General features: G+C 35.9%; 1 protein-coding gene across 7 annotated transcripts in view; it reads left to right on the top strand.

Annotated features, from left to right (window-relative positions):
• Positions 1-1,684: 1,684 nt before the first annotated feature.
• The window catches only part of LOC109108024 (zinc finger protein 521-like), a 76,341-nt gene continuing 51,693 nt past the window's right edge, over positions 1,685-26,332 (top strand). Inside the window, exons 1-4 of one of the 7 annotated variants that reach the window (XM_042769223.1) lie at positions 1,889-1,993; positions 2,161-2,359; positions 9,205-9,267; positions 14,665-14,826. In XM_042769223.1, the coding sequence (XP_042625157.1) occupies positions 2,320-2,359; positions 9,205-9,267; positions 14,665-14,826 (265 nt within the window). In that variant the 5' untranslated portion in view covers positions 1,889-1,993; positions 2,161-2,319. Of the gene's footprint in view, positions 1,848-1,887; positions 2,360-9,204; positions 9,268-14,664; positions 14,827-26,332 lie in introns of those variants that run through there. The other 6 variants (XM_042769232.1, XM_042769257.1, XM_042769252.1 and 3 more) reach the window with 6 other exon arrangements.

The following is a 26,332-nucleotide window of genomic DNA, read 5'->3' as shown; positions in this document are numbered from 1 at the left end:
TATTTTATGAGCTCTGTTGATGTAACAATGTTGATCATTAGATTAACTGGGTATATACTATATATTATAATGTATATACATGGTAATATAAACACACATTTCTGCATTAATTAATTAAAATATGATTGTTTACTTTGGAAATTTGGTTAGTAGATTTAGTTCCCAGCTTGTTTTGTATAGGACTTGACAAGGAGAAAAATGTTGAAATTAAGTGTTAATTTATTTATTATTTTTTTAAGTCAAGGGAAAGAACTGCTAGTGTTTAACCCTTTAACTGCCCCCCCCCATTTTTTTAAAATAGGCATTAAAGTGCACTATCCAAACTTAAATTGCTGTAATTTATGAACACTTTGGAATATAAACCTAAGGTTGGTCTCTTTTTAAAGAAGAAAATTAGCAGATTTTGGCAAAAGTTAAAGTATCAATAAGTTATAGAAGTTTAAAAGTACTGTAAATAAAATGTGCTATATTAATTTTATTTTATTTATAAATATTTTACATAACAGGTTTTACTCTAAAACTGGTATAGCCTTGTGTCTAAATAAGTTATGTTCCAAATTTGAAGTTGATATGAAAAAAACTGAGGTTCCTGTGAGATTTACCAAAAACAGCCACCGGGAGACATCAAAACTCCTTTGAATTTTGCTTAATTAATTTTTCTCTAGATTTCTCTGTCAATTTTACTGCTATCTCAAAACCACCAAATATGGAATCCTGAGACTCAGACCTTTCCAATGATATGTTTGTTACCAAGATTATAAAAACATTTGATTCTAAAAGACCGTAATGCATTTTGTAATATGACACTTGACACCGCCCACTAAGGGGGAGAAGACCGCCTTAAGATTTTAAAGTACCATTTCCATAGTAATGCAATATCCGATTTCAAAATGGGTTTCACAGGATGAATCTTGGGCTTCTAAGCTTTCAAATGATATATAATTTATGATGATTACTAAAAGATTTTATAGAGAAAAAGGACAACAAATAAAAAGAGCACCAAGTGTCCCACAGGTGGGACTGTTATATTTGCCATTTCAAAGAGTTTATGTTATGTTTTTATGGCTACCACATGGTTATCATATCAGACCTTACTAGATGGAGAAAGTGTGACTGGAGTGCAGGCAGGCAGTGGCTATAACAAAGCCTAATGCAGTGTTTCTCAACCCTGGTCCTGAGCGCCCCCCAGCACTGCACATTTAATGTGCCTCCCTAGTCAAACACACCTGATTCAACTCATTAGCTCATTAAAAGAAACTCCAGGAACTGAAATGGGTGTGTCAGATAAGGGAGACATACAAAATGTGCAGTGCTGGGGGGCGCCCAGGACCAGGGTTGAGAAACACTGGCCTAATGCATTATTTCAATTTTAAAGTCATTCCCAACAAAAATTGTGCTCAGTGTGAAAAACTTCCATAAATATTCCATAAAACTGTGGTGAGTAACCCAAGTCTAAACACACGGAGGCACAACCCTATATGATCCCATCTGAAATCTAATATGCAATTGAAAAATGTGAAATGGTTCTACATTTGAATGTGCATTTCTCTTGCTGAGTCTCGTCTGCCAGAAGGGGGACCAATCCGCCTTCACAAGACGCGACAGAAGTCCAGGCTCCGGATCCAGATTCCAGATCTTGCCAAAGCCCCGCGGATTTTAATCATGCCTCTCTGTCAGTGTTTGAGAGCAGCAGGCTGACAATGATTTCCTCCGTGATTACGCACAGGGCGCGTCCCCGCGGGGATGGGGCCCCCTCTGGAGCCGTCCTCATGGCTTTGGGGGCCTCGCTTCCATTTTCCATTATTATGTGGACTACCGGAGCGACAGCGCAGAGCGAGACCTCGCAGGTTGGTGATGAGGAGGGAGCTCGCATGTTCCTCTCCGACTCCTTGTTTTTTTTTTTTTTTTTTTTTTTTATAGACAGACTCAGTCCTGATTCTCCAGATGAAATGATAAAATCGGCAGTCTCAATTAGTATTTAGCTCGTGCCAATGTAAGGAAGTAATTCATTTTTACTCGTTTTTCGCTTTATTAGATTTTTTCCCCCGCACATTTACAGCGGCTTTTGAAATCTATCGTGCATGTAACTGATCAAATCAAACATCTATATGAATTTACAGCGCGATATTAGCAGATGGATATGACATTTTAACTCTTCAGCTGCTCTAAACAGATACATATAGACCAGCAGGAATTGACCAGCACCACTGTGATTTTGACCTCAGTGTGCAGTAACCTGGTGTCAGGCTGAATGAGCTTTATGATCACATTAGAGGAGATATAGATGTATATGAATGATCTTCAGCGGGTTTCTGTAGGATGTCGCGCCGCAAACAAGCCAAACCAAGAGCTCTGAAAGGTAAGTGCTCCTCCATACCTGTAAAAAAAGGCTTTCGAGAAACGAAAACGGAATTTTGTAGGATGTCAAACAGCTTCTTGGGGTAAATGCGTGCGTTATACAACACCGTTATTTCCAATCGCTCAAGTGCGCAAATCAAGGGATCGTTTGTTTGCGCGAGCTTCGTGAGCAACTATAAAACCCAAAGATGTGCTTTAGGAACTGTTTGATGTGTGACAGCAATAACGAGCGCCAGAATGCATCATGTTTTATGTCTGCTGGTCTCATCGGAGAGTTCAGGACGATGTGTGCAAGAAGTGATGATATATGATCTGGATGTTAAATTGGCACGCAAGTTTGGAGTGACACGTCACGTGACTGCAGCGGAGCTCTATCATGAGAAAGTGGATGCTTACCAGTAGGATAAACGTTATAGATCGCTTGACCATTAGCACATTTTCAGCAGTAGGCTACTGTCCTCATGTTTTTGTGATGCGTTCTTGCTTTGCATCCAAGATAGTTCTGTTTGAGATCTTGGATTATTGTTAACAGAGTCTTTGGCAATGATGATGTTCACTGCATGTCGCATTGGACTGAATAAGTTATGTTTGTAAACAAACTCATACAGAGGTTATTTTTATTTAATTTTATTTATTTTGAGGGGGAAAAAATGACCCATTTACTTCTGTTTTAATCGGAAAGGCATTCCACTTTATTAAATAATTCTAAATTAAGCAATTTAAATGAATGATGTCTTTATTATAATTCCGCACATGAGTTAAAAACAAAATAAATACAGGTGGATTATGCTTACACCCACTTTACTAATGTGATACCTTGTTTTTTTCTCTTGATCATAGATGACACAAAACCTAATCTAAACACAAGGCCATGCACTTCTTAATTTTGTCATTTCATCTGAATTTAAACACATGTAAGATTTAGTGACTCTAAACAGTTTTGAGGTTAATTTATCTTTTTTTTTTTGTCTTTAGAAAATAGTGATCTGACATTGTGAACACATTCATGCTAGATTACTAGATATATTTTATTTATTTAATTTTGAAGCAAGAAGATAAAATTAGACCCTTAGGATTAGATGGCCCCTAACTAACTACACCACATCTGTAATTAATTTCTGGAATTATATCTATAATTACACTGCTGAGCCTACAGCTACGTCTTAACCCATCTTTAAACCTACCCTTACCACCAAACCTTTCCCTAAACTCACCCGTATCCAACCTCAATAGCAGCCGAAGTGTTGCAATACGACACATTGCATTAGTTTTCTTTTTGTTCTTTTTTTTTTTTTGTGGACATAATTTATTTGCATAAAGTATGCATTGCAATTAACTAGTGAATCAGATAATAAACATGAATTAGATAATCTGGATAAATAAAATTGATGAATATTAGCTGTGTTGCTTTTATGTTTGTGGTTATGTGGTTGTTACGTAATTAAGATTATAGTGGAGTGTCAATAGGTGGAGAAATGAGGACAATGATTTTGAATAGATATTAATGTAACATCAGCTCAAGAAATAAGTGTTATGTACAATCCTGTGCCAGTTTCCTTTTTAAAGCTTATACATTTGGCACTTTTATTCAAAGCAACTTCGCATATAAGGTTAACATTTTACCAGTTTATACTGTACATTCCTTGGTAAATTCACCCATTATGTTGGAGTTACTGCCAGACTCTGCTCTTTGAGCTGTAAAGAAACACTCACTAGATTGAACCTTACACAGACTTTCTTACCTCTGCTGTTCATACTGAGAAAGCTCTGGGGCTGGACGGGGGGAAGTGTGTGATGGAGTATAATGTGAAAGCCTTTAAAAGTGTCCGAGCACAGCACGAGAGCTGATGGAGGTCAGTGATGGTGTGTGAAATCATGTCCTCTGTCATGGAGACACGAGCTAGTTTAAATACATATGAGTCATGTGTTTGGATCTCAGAAAAGACATTTCATATAGGCATTTTTTTTTCCAAAGGCCATTTTAATATATAATGTGCTGGACAAAGGTGACAGCGTTATTGCTTAAGGGAATAACTGTCTTCAGGCCAAAGACATCCATCATCCGCTCATATGCAAACACTTTCTCCTCTCATGCTGACATTTACTCAGAGCTGGCCGTCTGCATCACACACACACACACACACACACACACACACACACACACACACACACACACACAGGATGTCTTTGGCTGTGGTTTGCAGCACTTGCTGTGCCACATTCCTCTCTGTCTCTTGCTCAGAAGTTAGATGCTTTTTGAGGTGCATTTTACAGAAATGTTCATAAATCAGTAAAAACAGCTCTGTAATGTTTCACATACAAATATTTGGACTGTATTAATTATTGAACAATAGTTTGCTGACTGATAAAGGGACTTATCAGAAACGTCTGACCATGTTAAGTGTTCATACTGTACATGCATCACTTATAAATGATTATATATATATATATATATATATATACACACACACACACTTTATATACATTATATTTAAACTGTGCATGATTATGTTTGTCAATTTAGCTATATATATATATATATATATATTTAAAAAGGTGCATCAGATATTCAGGAAATTGTGAATGCACTGCTTGTATTGTTTGTAGGTTTCTTTACTGTTCGTTGTTGGATAATAAACAGTCAACATAGTATGCATTCAAGTTAACAAACATGGAGACTGTTCACAGATGTAATGTCCTGTTAGTGGTCTGTAATGAAGTGGTCATTAACTTCTTTTTGATGTTACATTGAAATATGATGACTATCATTGGAGAACCCAAAGCTGAGCTGTCACTGCTGCTGTTTCTTCTGTGATTTCTTCATGTATTTTAAGAGCGATGTCTTTCTGATTAATGTCTTTGGTCTAGTGCTTGCATACAGTTTAAGAAAATATGAACATTTTACTTGATGAACAATTAAATATAATTGCTCTCCTGGAGGTTAAATGAGGATGATTGTATTATTTTAGTAGTGATTTTTGTGTAGTTGGTGATGTCATACTTTATTAGCACATGTATTGATTTCATATGCAGTCTGGCTTTGAGGCTTTGCCTGCATGTAAAAGGTTTAAACATCATGAGGGTCTCGTTTCATACAGCAGTTGTGTTGTGCCTTGTGTCCTCTGCCCTCTGAAAACCCCTCATCACACATCTGTGACGTCAAGTCTGAAGAGTTTTACTTTAGAGAGTAGCTCTGGAAAACCCAATACATGGGATGGTGATGAACGTCGTGGAGCTTTAAGATTTTCCAGAAAGGGAATGTTTGGAGCAGAAAGCTGATAATCATGTGTCTATATATTTTTAAGAACGGTACATTCTCAAGAACTACTTAAATTCTCATTTTATTTCCTTTATCAAAATTATTCATCCATCCAGTCTGTTTTTTTTTTTTTTTTTTTTTAGGTGCAGGTCAATATATATATATATTTTTTATCCTCTCAATTAATGTATTCAAATAATACAGTAAAAGTGCAATTCACATGCACAGAAACATCTGTTCTATGATGAAGTCAAAAATATCAATCTATATGTCCTAATATAATCCAGCATCATGTTATTATTTTTTAGAATTTTTTTTAACACAACTGCTTCACTGCCTATTAATATTAATAACTTTTTTCTTTTTTAACAAAATCAATCTACAGTTCCTCCTGAAAAGATATCATTCAATTTAGTGTTTATTTAGTGTTTATTTAGTTAATATAATTATTTATTATTAACTAACTAAAAAATACACACATAGAAAAAGTTAAAAAGAATACCAAACTACTGCAGAATATTTATAGAACAATAACTTTTCCTGCATATAAGCTACCTGGAATTCAACAAAAAGTGAAATACAAACAATATGTCCATAAGTGAACAGAGATCGGAGTGTTATTTTAAAAATAACTTTCTTGCACAAATGAACAATTACAAAATATTTGTACTTACTGTTGTAGCAGTTTTATGTGAGCTCCCAAAATTCCCTTAAAATATGTAGATTGAATCCTGGCTAGTCTCGTGATGTATGGGCGTTTGAGGACCACAACATTTCTGCCATGTTGCCGGTAGTTTACACATGAAACCTAGTTTATTTGCATAAATGAATATGCATGTTACTCTAATAAATCACAATGCATGTTTGTGTTTTAAATAGGTTACTGACCAACACAAATGATTCATGATGTAAAAGTCAAGAAAGATAGACGCAGTTAAATTGGCAGGATGTTAAATGGATTGTTGTGACACTTACTAGCTAGATTATGAAAGATAGTTAACCCAAAAATTGTTGTCCCAAACCTGTATGAATATTGAAGATACTTTGAAGAATGTGGATAACCAAACATTCATTGTTCCCCACTGACCTCCATTTAAAAAAAAATAAAATAAAATAAAATAAAATTGTGTGGAAGTCAATGGGGACCAGAAACCTTTTGGATAGCAACATTATTTAAAATATCATCTTTTATGTTCAGCAGAAGAGAGAAACTCATAGGTCTGAAACAACTCAAGGGTGAATAAACAATGACAGAATTTAGATTTTTTGGTGAACTGTCTCTTTAATATTTAAAGATCTGCGATGCAAAGTTTAGTTTGAAATAAGGTTGAGCCAAAGAGCACGATTATAATTTCTCCAGCCCTCCAGTCTGTCAGTTATGTGCCCTAGAGAATGAAATATACTGCCAGACTCCTCCGTAGACTCTAAAAGACTGACTGGCGTACTGTTGCTTTTTACAGTGTCTGCTAAATGGCAAGTATCTCAGTCGAATGATGATTTTGCATTTAGATGAACTTTGTTTTGGATTATTTGGCATACGTTAATTGTATCTTTGTGCTTGAGCAGAAAGCCTGCCTTTGTACAACTACTGGCCTTTCAGCCTAATTGTGTCAGATGGAGGACTTCTTTTTAAAGGTGCTTTTCAAAGCAAGCGTTCTGGGCTGTCAGTCAGTGCCAGAGACCAGCGGGGAGGTCTCGTCAGGCGTCCCTTTCCTCTGTGCCAGGAAATGAAAGTGCAGATAGTGGAGGTATAATGGAGACCGCAGGGGTAGAGTTGAAGTCTCCTCCCAGAAAGCCGCATTTCTCATGAAGCAGGTGGGAGTCTTTGTTCTCCTCCTGATTCTAAAATCTATTTAGGTTTCCACACCTGGCATACAGGAGGAACATTTCGGGTAGAGAATGAGTCTCTAATGAAGTGGCAGACACATTTTGCAGCACAAACTCTGTTGGTGGAAAAGTGGAACCTGTAAAATTCACTTTATTGGCATATTACATTGTTTTATTTTTATATAATGGGATTTTAAATTTATTCTAGAGCAGGAAATGTGCCGTTTGTACAGTATATAAAAGGATTTTAAATTTTTTTTAGAAATCACATCAACCAAAGTAACCATAATCAACATATACATTGAGGAAGCACCATTAGGGGGTTGCATCCTCATCAATATTCAGATTAGTGGTCAACAAAATAGATTTTCAATGGCTCATTCTTTAAAGATTGTTCCCATTCTTTAATTTTGTAACTGCCTAGCAAAATACTAAGTTATTTAATGTTGCTAAGCCTAAATTTACAACATTATTTCAACTGCAGAGTGAGTTTGGATTTTAATAAATAAGTAAATATATCGATTATGACAACTCTCAGAATGGTTTTAGCTTGTTAATTCATACATCAGAATTAATGTATTTGGTCATGGTGGACTATATCTGCTGCTGCAGAAAAAGTATGGACTTGCTACTGCCAACAGATACACAGATATTGAACTGAATGAATAGGCATACATCCTGCAGGAGATCTAGACAGGTGGTGCTGGAGGAGGTGGAGGGTTACAGTGAATATTTAAATGTTGAGCAAGCTAATCTCATTGCTTGCAGCAGAGGCCAATCAGCTTGTGCCATGTACTAAATTATGTGATTGCCAACCGATTGCATGTAAAGTACCTATCAACCTGTGCCATCTAGAGTTTTATGACTGAAGTAGATATGGAATTATTTGTTATTATAGAATGCTCTAACATCTATGTAGTGGATAAACATGAGGCATCATTTTGGGGGGTAAATCTAACGTGCAATTATTGGTCTCATTAATCCATTACTTGTTCCAGTTCAAAGAGTTTTGGCTGAAGGCAAAGTTAAGTTTCATAACTTTATATATATTTTTTTATATAACTTTAATGCTGTATCAGAGCGCTGTACTTTTGACTGAATTGTTTGTGTTTTTGTCCTATTGTACAAACATCTTATACTTTTACAAATAATATTTTATATAAATAGTAATATTTAATAATAGTATTTGGTATCAAAACAATATGTGTGTTAGTGATGATGATTTTAGTTACATTGTTGCAACATTACATAGCGAAAAGAGACTGTCTTTATGGGTGAGTCAGACTTTTATATTGAAAGGGACTGAAACAAGGACATTATTTTTTCTTTTAACAACACCATGCAAGACGCAGCCAACAAATGTACTGACCAGCATTTTCATGGGAAATCTTTTAACAGTTGAAAGTATAATACAACAAAGATATCGCTTTCCTCACCGGACATTCAAACCAATGTTTTATTGTGAGCTGAAGAATGAATGCTATATCTGATGCAGGTAATCACTCTCACTGAGTCCATCTCTCTCTCATCATACTCCACATAATACAGTGAGCTTTTACTACAGTAATTCAGTAAGCTTTTAATGAAGCAACTCAACGTTGCTTCGTTACTAGCTCATAAGTGATGTTTTCGAATTAGTAACGGAGGCTTGAGCTCAGCAGTTAAACTGGCAATTATTATTATTATTATTATTATTATTTTTAGTAATAATGAGAGTGGGTCTTTCTGCTGCTGGCTAACAGTCAAATTCTCTTTCTCAGTGACAGTAGAAGACAATGTGTCAGAAGAGCAACAGAGCCAAAGGCAGTCTGCTGTATTAACCGGTAATGTTTTATTCTGTTCTTTCAGCAGTGAAAGCTCTGCGCATGTTTAAAAGTTATGTGTTGTGTGGATTACATACAGATTGGGGCTTGCCAATAGAAAAGTAGAGTTTAAAACTTTCAAATCAGCTGATGCAAAGGTAAATGATGTTCCAAACTGTCAGAGAATTTCCATACAAGACACTTCAAAGCAATATAAGGAAACAATGCGGTTCCACTGAGGCCATGCAGTCAGTACAACTATTGCTGGTCAAAATAAAAAAAATCTATTTTTAAGGATTTTGAGGTTTATAATGCTAATAATGCAGATGACACACACTGTTGCTGTGGCATAGTATTTTAACATTTCTCTCACGAGGTTGCATATTCCAGAATAATAACGCCTTTATACACATACGTTAAACAGATTCAAATAAAAATTCTTGACCGTCTACCAAACTAATTTACCAAATTTGCATAATATATATTTTTAAACAGAATGCATTACTAGAATGAATGTGCTCCATAGTTGTCTCTGTACAAAAATTTTAGCATGTTTTAATCATAGTTGGTCTCTGTACAAAATTTTTTTTTAACTGGTACCAATAACAGTGAATTTTCATTTAAACACCATTACTAGAATGAAGGTGCTCCATAGTTGTCTAATGTAAAAAAATTTATAACTGGTACCAATAACAAAATTTCATAATACCATTGAAAACAAGGACAATTTGCAAATAGCCTTCAAGCGGTGTTCAAACTGTAAGAAAATGAATAAAGAAACAAATTTAAAGCAATACACAAAAACTGTAAGAAAATGAATAAAGAAACAAATTTAAAGCAATACACAAAATAGCATTGAAGGTTCTCAGTATCTGAATGTGGATAGCTTATTAAAGCTATAGTTGTCCAAAGAACAGTGAGTTGTGTAGTTGTGTTTGATTATTATTAATGACATATCTGACAGCAGCAGGTCTGTTATTCTGCATTTGCACTGCAACAGCTTTTTGAAGCATGCATCAGTGTTTTTTCAGCTAATATTGACCTTTTCAGTTAAAGAGAAGTGACAAGGAATGCAAGACTGAAGCTACCAGCAGCTGTTAAATGTATTAGCATTATACTGAATTGTAATGTAATTAATTTAGCTAGCTCGTATAAGATTCCAGCACTTTTACAAATGTCTCCCAGAGATCATCTTCACTTTTTAGAGATCCATTATGTGCCTTAATGTGTCCCTGCTCATTTATGTGTGCCATGAAAGTCAACCCAGATGGATAATGTATATATGAATCTGATTTGCACGTGGCAGTGCAGCCCTTTGTGCTGTTATATTGATGTCTAGGAGCGGATGTGAGGTGTGGTGGTTCAGTAGATGAATGCCTCCTGTCATACATGTGGTGTTCAGCGGCGGTGAGCAGTAATCAGGTCATGAGTGAGTCCAGCGGATCTGCTGCTTCATTTGTCTCATGTAAAGGTCGGCTCTCATGTGTGTTTATTTTAAAGCTCATATGGATGATGGTACCTGCGAGCCTGTCATCTGTTAGCGCAACAGTGGCACTGCTGTGAAGACATAAATACAGTACAACGGCTGATGAAAGCAACTGATATTTCAGCCCATCAATGCATTTATCTATCTCTACAAAGTATTATGGATAGACAAGAAAATTATGCTATTCTTTGCATAAAATAGTTTTCATTCATGTTTACTTTCAGTGCATCGCAATTTATTTCATTTATTTGCCCTTAAACAGCAATAAATGTGATCAGGCCACATACTTTAGCTTACATGTGACAGTCTCTTCTTATAAACTTGCCTTTATTCTCTGCTCTGATTTGTGCTATACTTTGGAAGAGGATATGAGTCAAGGAGTGCATTAGACTGAGTGTGTGTGTGTGTGTGTGGACCGATTAGAGAAAGAAGATCGATATACAGAATGAACTTACTGCTGGGGGAATTAGAGAAAGGAGGAGGGGGAAGAGAAATCACTTATACATGGCATTTGCCGTATTGATAAAACAGCATACACTTTTCAAGCACTATATGTTCACTTTCACAGGAATATATATTTGCATTTTATATTTTCTTGATAGAGTTTGCTGTCCGTTTTGGGGTCATGGTCAGCTTGTCAGGGTTTATTATGTGATAATGTGGACAGTGTGAGATCTGCGTATGTTTGTCTTGTTGGACAGAGTTTGTAACTTGAAAAGCAATGAAGGCTTCAGAGTGTGACTTGATGTTATAAATGGAGAAGCAAGGAGATTGTGTAAATGCTTGATTGTGTTTTAGTGAGTTCAGTAATGCCCACTGCACTGCTTTGTGTGGCGGCTCGTGTGTATTCCAGGAGAGCGGTCAAATCCTCAAACGTCCCGTTATTGATCTGTCTCACTGCAGTGCACATCAATGACAGCATCTCTAGAGGATTCTCACACATCGATTGTTAAAGTTCAAACCTTACAGCTGGTAGGTTGAAAATAATCTTAGAAATAACAGCTCGGTGCAGGTCATCTTTCATTGAGTTTGTTCACAGTTGGCTTATGTTTGACTTGTCTTTTACCAAATGTGAGTAAAACTTGGTAAATATACAATTATGTAGTATAAACTTTAACTGCAGCATTCTTAATCTGATGATGCAACAATGTTATTGCATGAGTATTCAGATGTATTTTGCATGAAATGCGGGCCACATGTGAATTTACTTACAGTTGCATAGACCCTAAAACGTACAGGATCCACATATTGACTGCATCTAAAACATAAATGATTCATGAATTAACAATATTGTTAATATATGAATGTTTATATGAATTAATATATGAATGTTTAATTCATGGAATTAATCAGTTAATTCTATTGTATTTATGATTAAATGCAAATGTGTTTAATTTGATATTATAACATTTCATTCTGCTCTGTGTGACTTCTGCTGGCGACTCGTTTTAAATGAATACATAATTTTAATCATGGCTAAATTTTAAAAGCTTAAAAGAAATCAAAGTTCTGTAATAATTTTATAATTACTTTTCATGTAATATTTATTTTGTTTGCCATGGGACGCAAAAAGATTGACCATGAAATACACAAAAGCACCAGAAAACGATCATTAAAGTAATCAGTTTTATTCATGCACTGTAATCCAAATATTCTGAATCCATATGATTTATTTGTGTAATGAACAGATCCGAATTAAAGTCTTTATTCAGAACTGTAACCATCAAATTCAAATCTCTAGCAAATTATCCACCTGCCATCTCAAGAAACTAGTTATGCATATGCATATATAATACTTTCAGTAGGTTTATGTTGTCCTGCTTGTATTTTGAAAGAGTTTTAGGATAAACCTTGTAAAATCCACCTGTCAAACAGCTATCCATCTTTACACTTCAGCCTCTTCAGATTGAAAAAAGGTTAAAACAACAACAAGAAAATGTCATTAATGCACAGAAAAAATATCTCGAAAGGCCTTATATTAGTTAAGTGTTACCATGAATTATCAAATGTCAGTTCATCAGAGTGTGGTGAAATAAAAGAAGAATGCAGGAAACCTAGAATCATTTTTTTGGAGTGCAGATGAACCAGTTTGCCAAGGAGACGTGATGAGCTGTGTGCAGAAATAGTTGCAGTTTCTCTTGCTGGAGAGTCTTTGAGCAGCCAGGTTTTGAGTAAGTACCAGTTGTCATACGAGAGAATGAATACAAAATTAAACACCATTACTCAAGTAGACTACAGTTTAAATCAGATCACATGTTGCTGAAAACATTCTTACTATGATGCTGCTATTGTTGTGCTTTGAGACAGTGATCCATTAGATAGATGCCACATCCCTGAGGAACAGATTCATACAGCTCTTTTTTTTGTGGCAATTTAATCGCTGTAGTGCCTCAGTTCAAGCGGCACATGAACCGATCATCTCTTCCTCTTTACTAGTTATAGCACAAAATAAACATGAATGAACATTAGTAGGTATCAGTAGGAAAGACGTCAATACACACCATTTTTCAGCACCATTTTTCACACCATCTACTGTCCTGTCTGGTTTGTTTGTCAGACAAAATGGCAGATTCTTTATGATTGGTCAGATCACCTGACCATTTATTTTAGTATCCTAAGGGTCCATATTATTGCTTTAAGGATACATGCTATTATTCTAAGATGGTAATATGGATTCTTTAAGGGTTGCTGTAAATGCATGTGCCCACTGTGCACCATTTTCCTGATGCCACCATGGCTTGGGCCCGTCATCTCTGCTTGCAGATATATTAGCACTTGACTTTCTCTTGTTCAGAGAGAACTTGATAGAAGATAATGAGTACAAAACTAGTTAATTCAGCATGCTGGAAGTGCCCTGCCAAATCTGGTTGGCATCCTTTTGCAGGCTGATTGTAGACTCCACTGTTTGTATTCATCACATTCGCACATGCTTTTGCATTAATGATCAGCTGATATTAGCCTATATTAGGGCTGTTGGATAATTGTTAAACGGTTGATTATGATTATTCTGCTAAAAAATATAATCACAATTATAGTTTAAATTTTTTTTTTTCTACATTTCATCAGAATTATTGCACTTTCACATAAGCACAAATCAAGAGAAAATCAATAGGCATGGACTGTTCTTGGATTTAGTCACAGCAAACTGTGTGAAAGAAAACAGACTTTTCTATAATGTTTTCTGTGCATATGCATATGGTTGCCAGGTTTGGAAGATTAAGTAAACCACTGGGCAGAAAATGTATGGATTTGAGAAAAAAGCTCTGATCGGGGGATTTAAGGTGTTCTGGCAACCATAATTATTGAAACTTGTTACCAATGCAAGATAACGCAAATGCCAAATGAAAATCAGACTTTTCAGGATAAATAACCAGCAGGCAAATATCACAGACGATTATGTTTAATAAATTAAGAGAAGTAGAAATCCATTCCGGGAGGACCACATCCCAGAGATTATTTCCAATCAAACTCATAGAGGATACTGAGAAACACATGAGTGGATTTCTTTCTCATTTGGAGCGCCACTCATAAAAGACAAACGTTTTGGAACGAGCAGAACAGCATTGAAGTTTGAGATGAACAGTCAATCAAACACATGGAGCTTTTCTTTCTCCACTTCCTCAATACACTATCAAACACTTTAAAACAAGAATGCATTGTTGTTGTCAAAGGCCAATCCATGACAATTTGTCTGCCACAGTGGCTGGTAGATTCAGTTATCTTCAGTCGCCTGCTCATACTGCACAAAATCAATGTTTTTCTTTTTTCTTTTGCTAATAAAAAGTAATGCAGATACAATCAATACAATTATTTCTGAAAATTGATCTCTGTGAATGTTTTCTTAATACATCAGTTTGTCTTCTGGGATAATGTGAGAATATATCTTAAACTATTGACGATCATCTCTCCTCCTGCTATGCTTGGTCCATCAGATCCAGATGCTGCTGCTGTTGAGATTGAGCCAAAGAATGAAGAAAATGACCGTCTGAGGAGCCAGATCTGTCCTGAGGGGGAGGAAGAGGAGGAGGAAGAGCAGGTGTTTGAGCTCCTGAACACTCTCACTCCACACAAGAGTCATCAGTGTCACCTCACAGGTAAATAATAACCACGCTATATAGATACTTCTTTAAAGTACACACACAACACACTTCAGGCTCTAGAATTCCATAATGCACGAGTCATACAGACAATTTTTAAACTGAGCAGATGCCAAAATTAATTGGACAAACCCCTTCAGAATGTGTATTATACAGGAGAGTAAGCCTTAAAATGGTCAGAATTTGGAACACTGAGTGATAAATGTTGACATGTATTTAATGATGTAGCTAAACATCTCTCCTTTTTACGTTTGAATACTGAATGGTTACCATTTTTGTAACATCAAAAAGGAGGACACTTTGCAAGATTCGTGAAGCCAGGATAAAAAATGAAAAATAATCCAAAACCAGTGACAAAAAAAATAAACATTTCCACTAAGGGACAATATTTTCGCTCATTAATTGATTTCCAGGGACATTTAAAAAAAAAAAACTTTTATAAGGGCAAATTTTCTAACTTCATCAAATTTAATCAAAATCAATAAATTAAATCAATAAATTCAATCAAAAATATAAATAAAAATAATGAAATACTATAGGGCTGATACCAATCAAATGAAATCAGTATCAGCAAAATCCATCTTTTGTGCCACATTTTTGTTTAATGCAGCTCAGAGTTGCCATGAATGCTTTTACACTGCAGTTACATTTGCTTAAATTGTAAAAACCAGCAGTAGGTGATGACCGGTCACTGTCTTAATGAGTAAGTTTTTATAAAAATCATGCTAAAAATAGTAGGAGTAGTATAGTAGTATGCAGTTTTGACTTTAGTAACTACGGTATGTCAATACCACTGTGTTGATCGAGAGATGAAGTGCTTGGCAAAATAGAGCAAAACTGTCCATATAGACAATATTGTATCAAAAATATACTTGAACTTGTACATAATGTTAACAATTATCTATTTATTATATACCATTGAATAAAGTATAAAATAGTGATCTTAAAAGGAAGATAGATGCAGACTTGATATTATTTAAAAATTGGAAATTATATTATTATATTGAGTTTCTTTCTTCTGCTGAACATCAAATAATATATTTTGAAGAATGTGCTTAACCAAACAGTTGACGGAAGCCATTGACTCCAAACTATGGAAGTCAAAAGGCACACAGATCTGACTCGTGTTTAGATGCAGCACATTGTTGCTTCATTATTATTTGCATCCACTGTTTTATTGCTGTTTGTCTCTTTGGAGTAAACTTCTACACAAAAAACTTAAACACAAAAATTTTTGGTTGGGTCCCTAGGGTGGAGAATGGGTTTTTGTATTTCAGTACTTCTGCGTAATTGATTTGGCTGGATTTGATCAGCGACTCCCTCTGTTGACTTCTGCCATCAAAGCAGCCCCTCATTAAAACCCCCATTTCTCTGACAAATAAGTCTTAATTGTTCAGTACTTGAGACGGTGGTTTAAATGAGCTCCCTGTGGAGGCCAAAAAGAAGAATGTAATAGTCATTTGGGAATGGTGCATATCTGAAGAAGAGCAGAAGTGTGCAGGTGAAAGCAGGTTTATTAAAACCACGCTGCAATGAGGAGCTCACATTCAGAATAAATTCAGTACAAAAATACTTGATCACACTCATTAAGCTTAATTTTCTTCACAAATGACATGCACAGTAATTAGATGGACTGTGAGTCTTGCGAGTCTTAAAAGGACAAAACTCTGCAACTGGAAATGAACCAAGAGCTGTTACTAATCACTAATAGTCATAACTTACTTACCGTTCAGTAACCACAGATTAATCTGGTGATAGATTTGTTAGACAAAACCAAAAGGGTTATTATAGTTAACTTAAAAGTAAATATATATGTTATTTATTATCACAATCCAGGCCTAAACTTCGTTTTTTTTTTGTGTGTGTGTTTTTTTTTTTTTTTTTTTGTGTGTGTGTCTGCATCTATGTGTGTTGCCAGAGAATACAATGCAATAAAGACAAGTTGTCTTTGTAATATTTTGCTGTGCTCCTTATATCAGGTAGAATATACTTGATACTTTTTTTTGTGAATAGTGCTACAGGGAACCCTGCCCAGGGGTGTGCAAAACAAATTTCCGATTTTCATGAGAGAATGAGACACAAAGACAGAAGCAGTAAGAGACGTCACGTGTCGCCTCGATCAATGGCTGCCGTCGTCTCGGCCTGGTCCAGAGGAGCTTTAACACCTCTCTGTGCACTTAAGTCATGACCACTGCATTGCGTTATGGGAATGGGCTGATGGATCCACCCGTGTCCCTGAAGTGATTGGACTATTGATTGTGCTAATGCAGAACTGCAGAGAGAGAAAGAGAGCGACGGCTATAGGAATGTGTCCCGCAGGACTTGCTGTCTTCCACAGGAACGAGAAAGAAAGAATGCCTGCACCCTCCAACATTCCTCATACTGACCCCTACCCGATGGGCTTTTTCCCCGCCGCGAGGTGCAGGGCTGAAGCGCTGCGTCCCCAGAGAGGGTGTCTTTCAGCCGGGGTAGGATGGAAGAAGTGCTCCCCAGAGGGGGCTGGGATAGGAGTGTTTACCCCTGAAAGCTCTCGGCGTCGGTGGGGTTCTGGCTCCGGCCCGGCTGAGGATTGAGTTTCCACGGCTGGTTTCAGCATCCTGTTGGATCAGCCGCTGCTGTCCTCAGGGAGGCTGGAATGCAACAGCTGTCCATCTCCACATAAACGCTCAGCGATACAGCTCCTCAAGGTCACCAGCATAAGCTTTTAACAGATACTTCTTTGTGGAGTTGTAAACTGTTACAAAGCACGCTTATCCAGTTCTCCAAATCTCTTTTATTTTGATGCTCATTATTAAAGGTAGGCTACACCAGTAAGGATTAAGCTTAAAGGAATAGTTCACTCAAAAATTTAAATTTACTGAAAATGTGCTCACCCTCAGGCCATCCAAGGTGTAGATGAGTTTGTTTCTTCGTAAGATTTGTAGAAATGTAGCACTGCATCAGTGTCTCAGCAATGGATGCTCTGCAGTGAATGGGTGCCGTCAGAATGAGAGTCCAAACAGCTGATAAAAAAATAAAAAAAATCCACAATAAATCAGTGTCAATCCAGTCCATCAGTTAACATCTGGAGAAGTGAAAATCTGTGTTTGTGAGAAACAAATTCATTAAGACATTTTTAACTTCAAACGGTTGCTTCTGGCTAAAAAAAGAGTCCTCTATCCAAAATAACAGTGACAAAGTTGTCTCATCTGAATCAGGAGAGAAATCTGCACAGATCAAGCACTGTTTAAGAGCTGAAACAGTCCAAACAGCTCTAAACACACATGTGGGTGGATTTTGATGTGAGAGACAACAGGAGATGGAAACAAACTCATCTATATTTTGGATGGCCCGAGGAACATTTTGAGCAGATTTTTATTTTTTGGTGAACTATTTCTAAGGTGAACTATAAATTAAAGTTAATCTAAAAATTCTTCCAATCAAAACTTTTAAATAAAACATATAAAAACCTGATTTTCATTTAAAAAGTGCAAATAAGCAGCCTTATCAAAAAATCAGTGAACTCCTCCCATTATCTTTCTGATATGCATTTAGAGTCTAACACAGAACAAGTAAGGTTTGGGAAATTGTTTAAATGTGTAATGGATCTGATGAAGCCACTGGCTGGGGATCCATTTGTGAGAGGTTTATTGATAAAAGTTAATGCAGTATATGGTGGTCTATGAAGTACACAAATCAAAGTGCAGACACACTTATGAAATAATACTCCAGTAAAAGTGTAAGTACTCCTGTCTACCTTTAAATGTATACTTTAAGTGCTACAGTTTACTTCGTTTCAATTTCATATTCTCCGTTCTAGTGCTTGAATGCCTGTTTTAAAAGAGAGGAGTCTAATGTGACTGGCACACAGAGAGCTTAAATGGACCAGAGCTCAGTCTGACTTTGAGACGTCAATATGAAGATTAATGGATCCACACATTAAACATGTATGATTCCAACTGCAAGTTATCAAATGTTTCATTTTGTTAGCAAAATATTTAATATTCTATCAAAGGTTATACAATATCAAATCAAGTGTGCATGTGTAGGCAACAAAATTTATTAAAAATGGTTAAAATTAGTAAAACTATAAATAAATTACAACTGTTTTATTTCACTTTAGAACTACAGCAGCATAAGAAATCATAAAAAAAAGAAAAAAAAATAAACAATTTATAAAAACTCTATAATAAATCAGAAACTAAAGAAAATAAAAAAAAAAAAAAAAAAAAACGAGCTCTTATACAATCCCTTTCACAGCATTTGATGATTTAGCATGGAAACATAATCTAAATATGATTGCCATTTACAAGAACACTAAAAGTCTTAAAGATGTGATGCATGCTCTCATTATTGTAAGAAAATTACATTTATTAAAACAACGGACATATAAAAGGGTTTCCTGCTGGCTGCATATATGCTGTATTTAGCTATTATAAGAACTTCTTCAATCAAATTCATGTGCACTTAAAAAAAAATTGGATTATTGGAGTACAAGAAAATACCATTTCAGTCTTTTTTATTTAATTCAGTGTTACTTTTCTTTTTTTTTTTTAACATTTACTAGCAATTCCTGAGTAAAAATTGTTTCCTGTAAATCTTACAACATTTTATTTTCAGTGTAGTTTTGAACTGATAGACTGCTTGGTAGTTTCTAATTTAAGCTCCGCCGACTTCCAGTTTTGTCAAAAAAAAAAAAAAAAAAAAACATCATGGGATTTTGGGTTTTCTATCATTATGCATAATTACTTTCTAAAAAATGCCCAACCGCAGTTTATAGCTCAACACATAATTTCTCCCATGACAGGCTGATGGATCTAGTGTTTTTCAGTGTCACAAGTCAATGAAACTCATCACTGATGAACTCATCAGTTCAACAATTCAAAAGTATTGGAGTTGTCTTGCACTTGGCAGTGTTATCATGAATGTGTATCTGAATGAGTGCCACAGTCTCAGCGTGTTCAGTGCCGCCCATGTTAAAGCCAAAGTGTCATTAGATATTCAAAGAAGCTCCAGTCTCAGGAGACATATCTATTCCTCTTCCTCGCTCTCTCTTTCTGTCTCTTTCTGTCTTCCCATCTTGCTCCATATAAACTATTCATTGAGCTTTGTCTACCAGCCATAGCTCATCTCTGTAGAGACACAAATATAGAAAAAACAGGTGAGCTATTGTTCTTTCTGTCTTTCTGGACTTGAGCCAGTGGCCAATGAGTTTTCACTTTGCTTCCTCTAGAGTGCATTAGTGCCCACCCACTTTTTCAGTGGCGCTTGTTCCGGAAACATTTTTTCCATTCGTTTTTTCCCATATGGATCTTAAATTTGGATATGGATCTTTGATTTGAAGCAAAAAAAAAAAAAAAAAAAAAAAAGTAAATGGAAATCAGACACAAAGACAAAGGTAAAGTGCAAGAAAGAATATTATTATAAAAGGGAAAGAACTATAGTTCTATGAAACATTGTAAATCAAATTTAAAATAGAAATGTAAACATATTAATTTAAAAGTGTTTTGAAAGGACAGGAGACTGACTCTATAATGTCATGGGTTGGAGCTAAAGATATCTTTTGGCTTTGCTCGCTGCAACTCTCTGATTGGTGGAATTTTCTGTACAGCATCATGGGTAATGTAGTTTTTCACCACAAATTCCACTATTAAACATGATTATTTAAAAAAAATAGGTTTAATTAATGTGAATAGATGGGTTTGACAAAAGCATATACAATCAGGTAAAAACCTCAGAACTCGCAACAGGCCTGCCCTTAAAGGTTTATCAGTTAATGTTTAAAACTATTTCCTTATTGAGAAAAGAAATGGAGTTTGTGTTAAACACTATTAAAATAAACAAAATGAAAAAAAAAAAAAAAAAAATAAAAAAAAGATATTACATGTGTGTGTGTGTGTAAACGAAATAAACAAAAATATATTATCAAATGTGGAAACAAAAATATATCAGTAAATAGAATAACTGAATGAAAATCATACTTTGTACTAACTTTATAGCATCACAATCAGTTTATTGACCCATTGGATATAAGCAGACAGATTTGCACCCTGTGAAACCTTGTTAAACAGACATTACAACGTTTGAACAAAAAATACAAGACAGAATGCAAGGTTTTTTTTTTTTTTACATTGTGATGGCAGAATAATTATAAAAATCCAACAACATTCAAAACAGTCTATAAGAAATCTTGCCAAAGAGGTTCTTGTGATATAAATGGCATATTAAAACCACATAATGGTATTTTAATTGTAATTTACAGTAAAAATGGAGGATCTATCCTGTTTGAGGGACTTGATTCATCCACGTATGGGTTGTTCATATATCTGAATTTAATTCATTTCAAAGTAATGTATGTACTACATTTGATGAAGAAAGTACAGTATGCCTTGCGCATTAATAAAACGTATGCAAGTGTGTAATATGAATACTTGTGTATTTGTATTTTTGATCATTTCTGATCTTGTAAAACCCTGACTGAATGCTCATCAGATCACAATGCAGTGTTTAATAGTTTATATATCAGACTGCAGATCTGCTTAATTATTTAATTAGTGACACAGATTACCAGGCGTGGAAATGTATTAGAAAGGGATAAAAAAAGACAGAATGAAAATCAACTGGGCCTTCATTGAAAACATACGAGGCTTAAGTCTGGAAATCCTGCCCTAGCACCACCCATTCTTTTTAGTAGCCCTTTCTTACTTCAAAACACAAAGCCCCAGCTTACTGCTAAAATATTTGGAGAGAATATTTTGCAACATTTCAATAATTTTTTCCAAAACCCCATTCTTAATCCAGAAACCTTCATGCATGTTTGCAAACACTGCTGTCTGTGCTCAACACATTTGTCAACTGGCTCCTCGTCCCAGATGTTCGTGCTCTCTCTGAGTTTTTTTGCACTGCTGGAAGCCGTAGTAAGTATTAAATGTTTATAAGTCCGTGTCTGGCTGAGACTGAGCTGGTTTGACACGCGACTGCAGACGAAGAAAACAACTGAATAACAGTTCCACCAGTCTTCCCGTAATGTAGAAGAATGTTTCGTTTACAACACTTTCTACTCTGTAAAATGTAATACTTTGCTTCAGCTGATCTATGTAGCTAGCTATGGATAGCTAGCAGGAGTCATTTGGCAACATAAGGAAAACAGCACATCCTGATGTTGGGATTATTGTGCAGTAATGTTTGTCTGACAGTGCATTCTCCCATACTTTAATTTTCAAGACTTTAGTTTTTATATCTTCTAGAGCAAATAATGCTACTTAGTGAATTTGCCTAATCGAATATAAAAAAATGTCCTTATCTCTTTCCCCGCCACTGACGAGTTATCTCGTGATTTAGAAGACAACGCTTCCCCGCCAAAGACGAGTTTTTACGGCTTTTTGTGTTTTCACTGTTATACACTCGGGGGCGCTATTACACATCTTCTGAACGAGTACAACCCCCCCGAACAAAAACACACACGAAAAAAGGACGGAAAAACTAGCGATCTCTTATGTAAACAGATGCATATGATAAATAGACAGCATATAAATGAAAACTGCATAATGTTACGGAGTAAAAAAATAATAAACCAAGAAGTATAATACTGCTCAACAATCTTAGGAGTTTTACTGATGGAAGCGATTTACTGGATTTATGCTTTGATAATTGTACTGAATATTATCCAGATGCAGTTTTAGATAAAAATGTGATTTTCTCACCTTTTTGCTCAAAACTATACATTTTTATGAAACCTACCTATATTAAACTGTTGATAAAAGATAATGCTTTAAGCTAGAATAAAACAGATCTTTTTTTGTTTAAAAGTAGAGTCTTTGATCTGTATCTGCTTTGGTGTATGGCATATTCAAATATTCATACAGCAAAATATACTGGAGGCCATCAAATTTTAGTGAAAATCATCAAAATTCCTGGCAGTGGCTGGCAACTTTTTTCAAAAAAGCTGTCTGGGAAAGAGTTTATTTGTATTGCATGGCAATAATTTATAAAAAATCCCTTAAAACCATGCTATATTGTACTATACTCTGATGTACATAGTGCCTACTTAGTAAAACATGATAACCTGAATTAGTTACAACTTTGTCCTACTTCATCAAACACTAAAAAATGACTTATTTAATCTCCTGTTATCAGGTTATTTTATTAATATTAATTAATATTTTTGAAATTCCAATAACAAAAACAGTTTTAAACTATTTAAATGTCTCCACATGAAGCCAGAATTTCTGCTTGTTTCTTCACGTCCAGTCTCTGTAATCATGGATAAAGTAACCCGAGGGAGGCACTGCACTGCAGTCATTTGGACCCAGAGATCTCAGTTAACCTCTGAGATGGATGGCCAGAGATCAGCTGCACACCTCTACCTGTATACTGTCTGCTTAAATTCAGTGTACGTCCAATCAAATCTCAGCAGAAAACGCAGCTAATTCCTATGAATTCATATAAAATGATGTTTAGAAAAAAGTAAGTACGAAGTTCGACCCCTGACCCACCTCTAAACATATTAAATTAGTTGTCTCTTTCTCTCTTGCATCTCTTACTTTATTTTTTTGTCATATTTTCACTGTGCCAGTATGTGCAATATTGGTAACATGTAATGTTATAAATGCTAAAAAAAATCATTGATGACAGAAATGGATATAGCAAATTTCAATTTCAGCTGCTGAAATTTGATTGGCTGCTGACAGCCATTGTTGTTGGTTTTATTATAGCAGCACCTACTAACTGCATGGATGTGTGTATGAACACCTGGGTAGTGGGTGGGACCTACAGAGTTTTGGGGCTGTACAGTCTGACACCCACATGACAAACATTTGGTGCTTAGACCCTGAATACTTAACCGTTAATGGGTAGCAACCAGATCGTAAGAAAATGTACAAATTAGGTTTAAATACGCCTGTCTGTATATCGCTCACTGGACTCTGGAGTAATGTCTGATGCTGCAGATCTCCAGTTGAATGAGAGTGATTGTGAAGTACACACTGGTTTAGATTTGCTACTCATGATTGCTTTAGATAGTGTTTGAGTTTGATTTTAAGCACGCATTCATGTTTAGCTAAGAAACAACTAAGAATCATCCACCATCTTAGATGTTTTTTTTACATCTTAAACGTCTATTTCCATTATCTGTGTGTTGCTGCTGTTCTGTGCCCATTTGTTAATGTACTTCAGTCTTTTCTTTCATTTCTCCTGTTTCATTTTCTCTCTCTTGTGGCCTGTTCGGTATTCTGCTCTTGTCCTGCATTGAGTGATTTTGCTCAGACACGTCTAGCTCTAGGTAAAGGGTCCCCAGAGAGCGCGCTCTCAACCCCTGGGTCGCTGCATCATGAATACATTATGATCCCCCATTTTCATTCGGTTGCCACGACAGCACTTTCTCAGCCAGTGGCTGATGAAGGTGGTGTCAATACCGCTCACTTCTAGTCCTCAATCAGACGGCAGACTCTATAGCTTTTCCATTGTCGTTTTAACAGCGTTTGCATGTTGTGCTGTCTTTGGGTCAATAAGGGAATGGCTGTACTTCTGTATCCCCGTTCCTATACCTTTAAGAGACCTGCTTTGTTTACAATCGTTTCTTCATTCTTTTTTTTAAGCGTATGTATAAAACATGGCACCTCAGGTAGAGGACGTTGTCCTGTAAATGGCCAGTGTGTGCACGCTCCGAACACTTCACTGAGCAATCTGTCAGCAACACATGTTTTGTAAAAAGCTTCCAGTGGGAGCCAGACCAGAGAGGAAATGCCCCCCCCGCTCTCTCTCATTGTGGTGGGTTTTCTAATGCTCGTATGTTCAGCCCAGAGCTGTTTCTCTCCTCCTCCCCCGAACTTCAGAAATTTGAACTGCGAGACCCCTGGGGGACTTCCAGCTCTTTTCTTTTTCTTCTTTTTCTGCTACTACTACCTCTCTCGCTTGGATGAAATGGTGGAGATATATTGTAGCCGGTCCCCAAGCGGTCTTCTCTAATACCTGAATTTCTATAGAAACTGGAAATTACCGGCAGGATCCTTCAGGGACTGTTTTATCTGCAGCAGTATGAGGGAGGCCAGAGCGGCGGGGAGGTGAACACACGGCTGAAATGAAGGAACGTCTAAATGATGGGGGCCGCGGGGCTTCGGCTCGTCTGTGGGTGGGGAGTCTTCACATGAAGGGCTCTTGTTTAATAAACTTTCAGCATGGTATCATGGGTAGACAGCTCCACAAATACCAGTGTGTGTTGCCTTTTGTCTGTGCGGCAGCTTTATGTGTGTTTCTGCAAAATTTTTCCACTGTGACTGCCTTCTCCACCCCATCTCCTATGTCTTCTGCCTCTTAGTATGCGGTCGTTTTTCTCAATCTGTTTACTTCTCTGTTCCTCTTTTCCTCCCTCACCTCAGCGGTGTTTTTTTTTTCTTTCAGTGTTTTGCAGGTTTCTCTCCCTGCACAACAGCAGTAGTTTGTTTAGGTGCAGTACATGTCTGGACCGCTGCTGCGTCTCGACTCAGAACAGTTCCTGCGGTGTCAGATGCTGCTCTGTTTAGCAACAGTTGCATTATTAGGCTGCTCTCGTCCATGCAGAGGCTTCACACTTTTGTTAGTACAATAAGTTTGTTTCATATCACTCCTATAAACCGAGGGATACATAAATCAAATCTTGGCAAACAGACCTGGAATTGGGATGGGCTTTTTTTCCAGAGCCACAAAGAAAATAGTAGGTTTATATTTTAAATGTAAGTATTGGATTTCAACCAGTTTTGGGGAAGTTACTATAAAAAAATAATTACTAAATACATCATCAATATTGTATTTAAATTACTCTTCTAAATACTCAAGAAGTAACTTAATTATTTGAATCGTTAATTACTTCATACAATCACTATAAACCTTAACACATAGAAATTAAAGTTAAACCGAGTTAGAGTTAAACATGGAATAGTTTAGCCTTTTAACTTTAAAACAACTGTAATAAGCATTTTAATAAAAATTTTACCTTCTTTAGTTATCAAATATAATTACTCTGTGAAATATCTGAATAACAAAAAAGCTTAGAAAAAGTAAAGTTTTTAGTAACTTTTATAAATGTAACAGAGGAGAATATTACTGGGACTGACACATTTTAAGGTATGTCAGTGCAAATTTCTTTCAGATAAAACGGCTCAGAGATGTATTTTAGTCTGGGATAGGCTTACGCCTTGTTTGTGAAACCAGGGGTACATGTATCAAGCTGTGAGTATTAAACCTTTTACAGCAATTGATATCATATTTCATACAAACTGACATAGGCCTACTGTACATGTGTGCAACATTAACAGTCATAATACTAATTTTGTTCACTCCTAACAAAAAAAAACAACAACAACATGATTTCGTACTGTCATTCATGCACACATGCTTTGTCTGTATTCCCACAGAGTTCATAAACAACATTCTGATATTTTATAAAGTAAATTCTTATTGCTTAGCACATTATAAACATCGACATCTAATAGTACATCAACACTGATCTAAATAGACTGTAACATTCATAATGCAGTGTAAACATTTG

Source organism: Cyprinus carpio, chromosome A2 (assembly GCF_018340385.1).
Source record: "Cyprinus carpio isolate SPL01 chromosome A2, ASM1834038v1, whole genome shotgun sequence".
NCBI classification, from domain to species: domain Eukaryota; kingdom Metazoa; phylum Chordata; class Actinopteri; order Cypriniformes; family Cyprinidae; genus Cyprinus; species Cyprinus carpio.
This window is presented reverse-complemented; position numbering and strand designations above follow the sequence as displayed.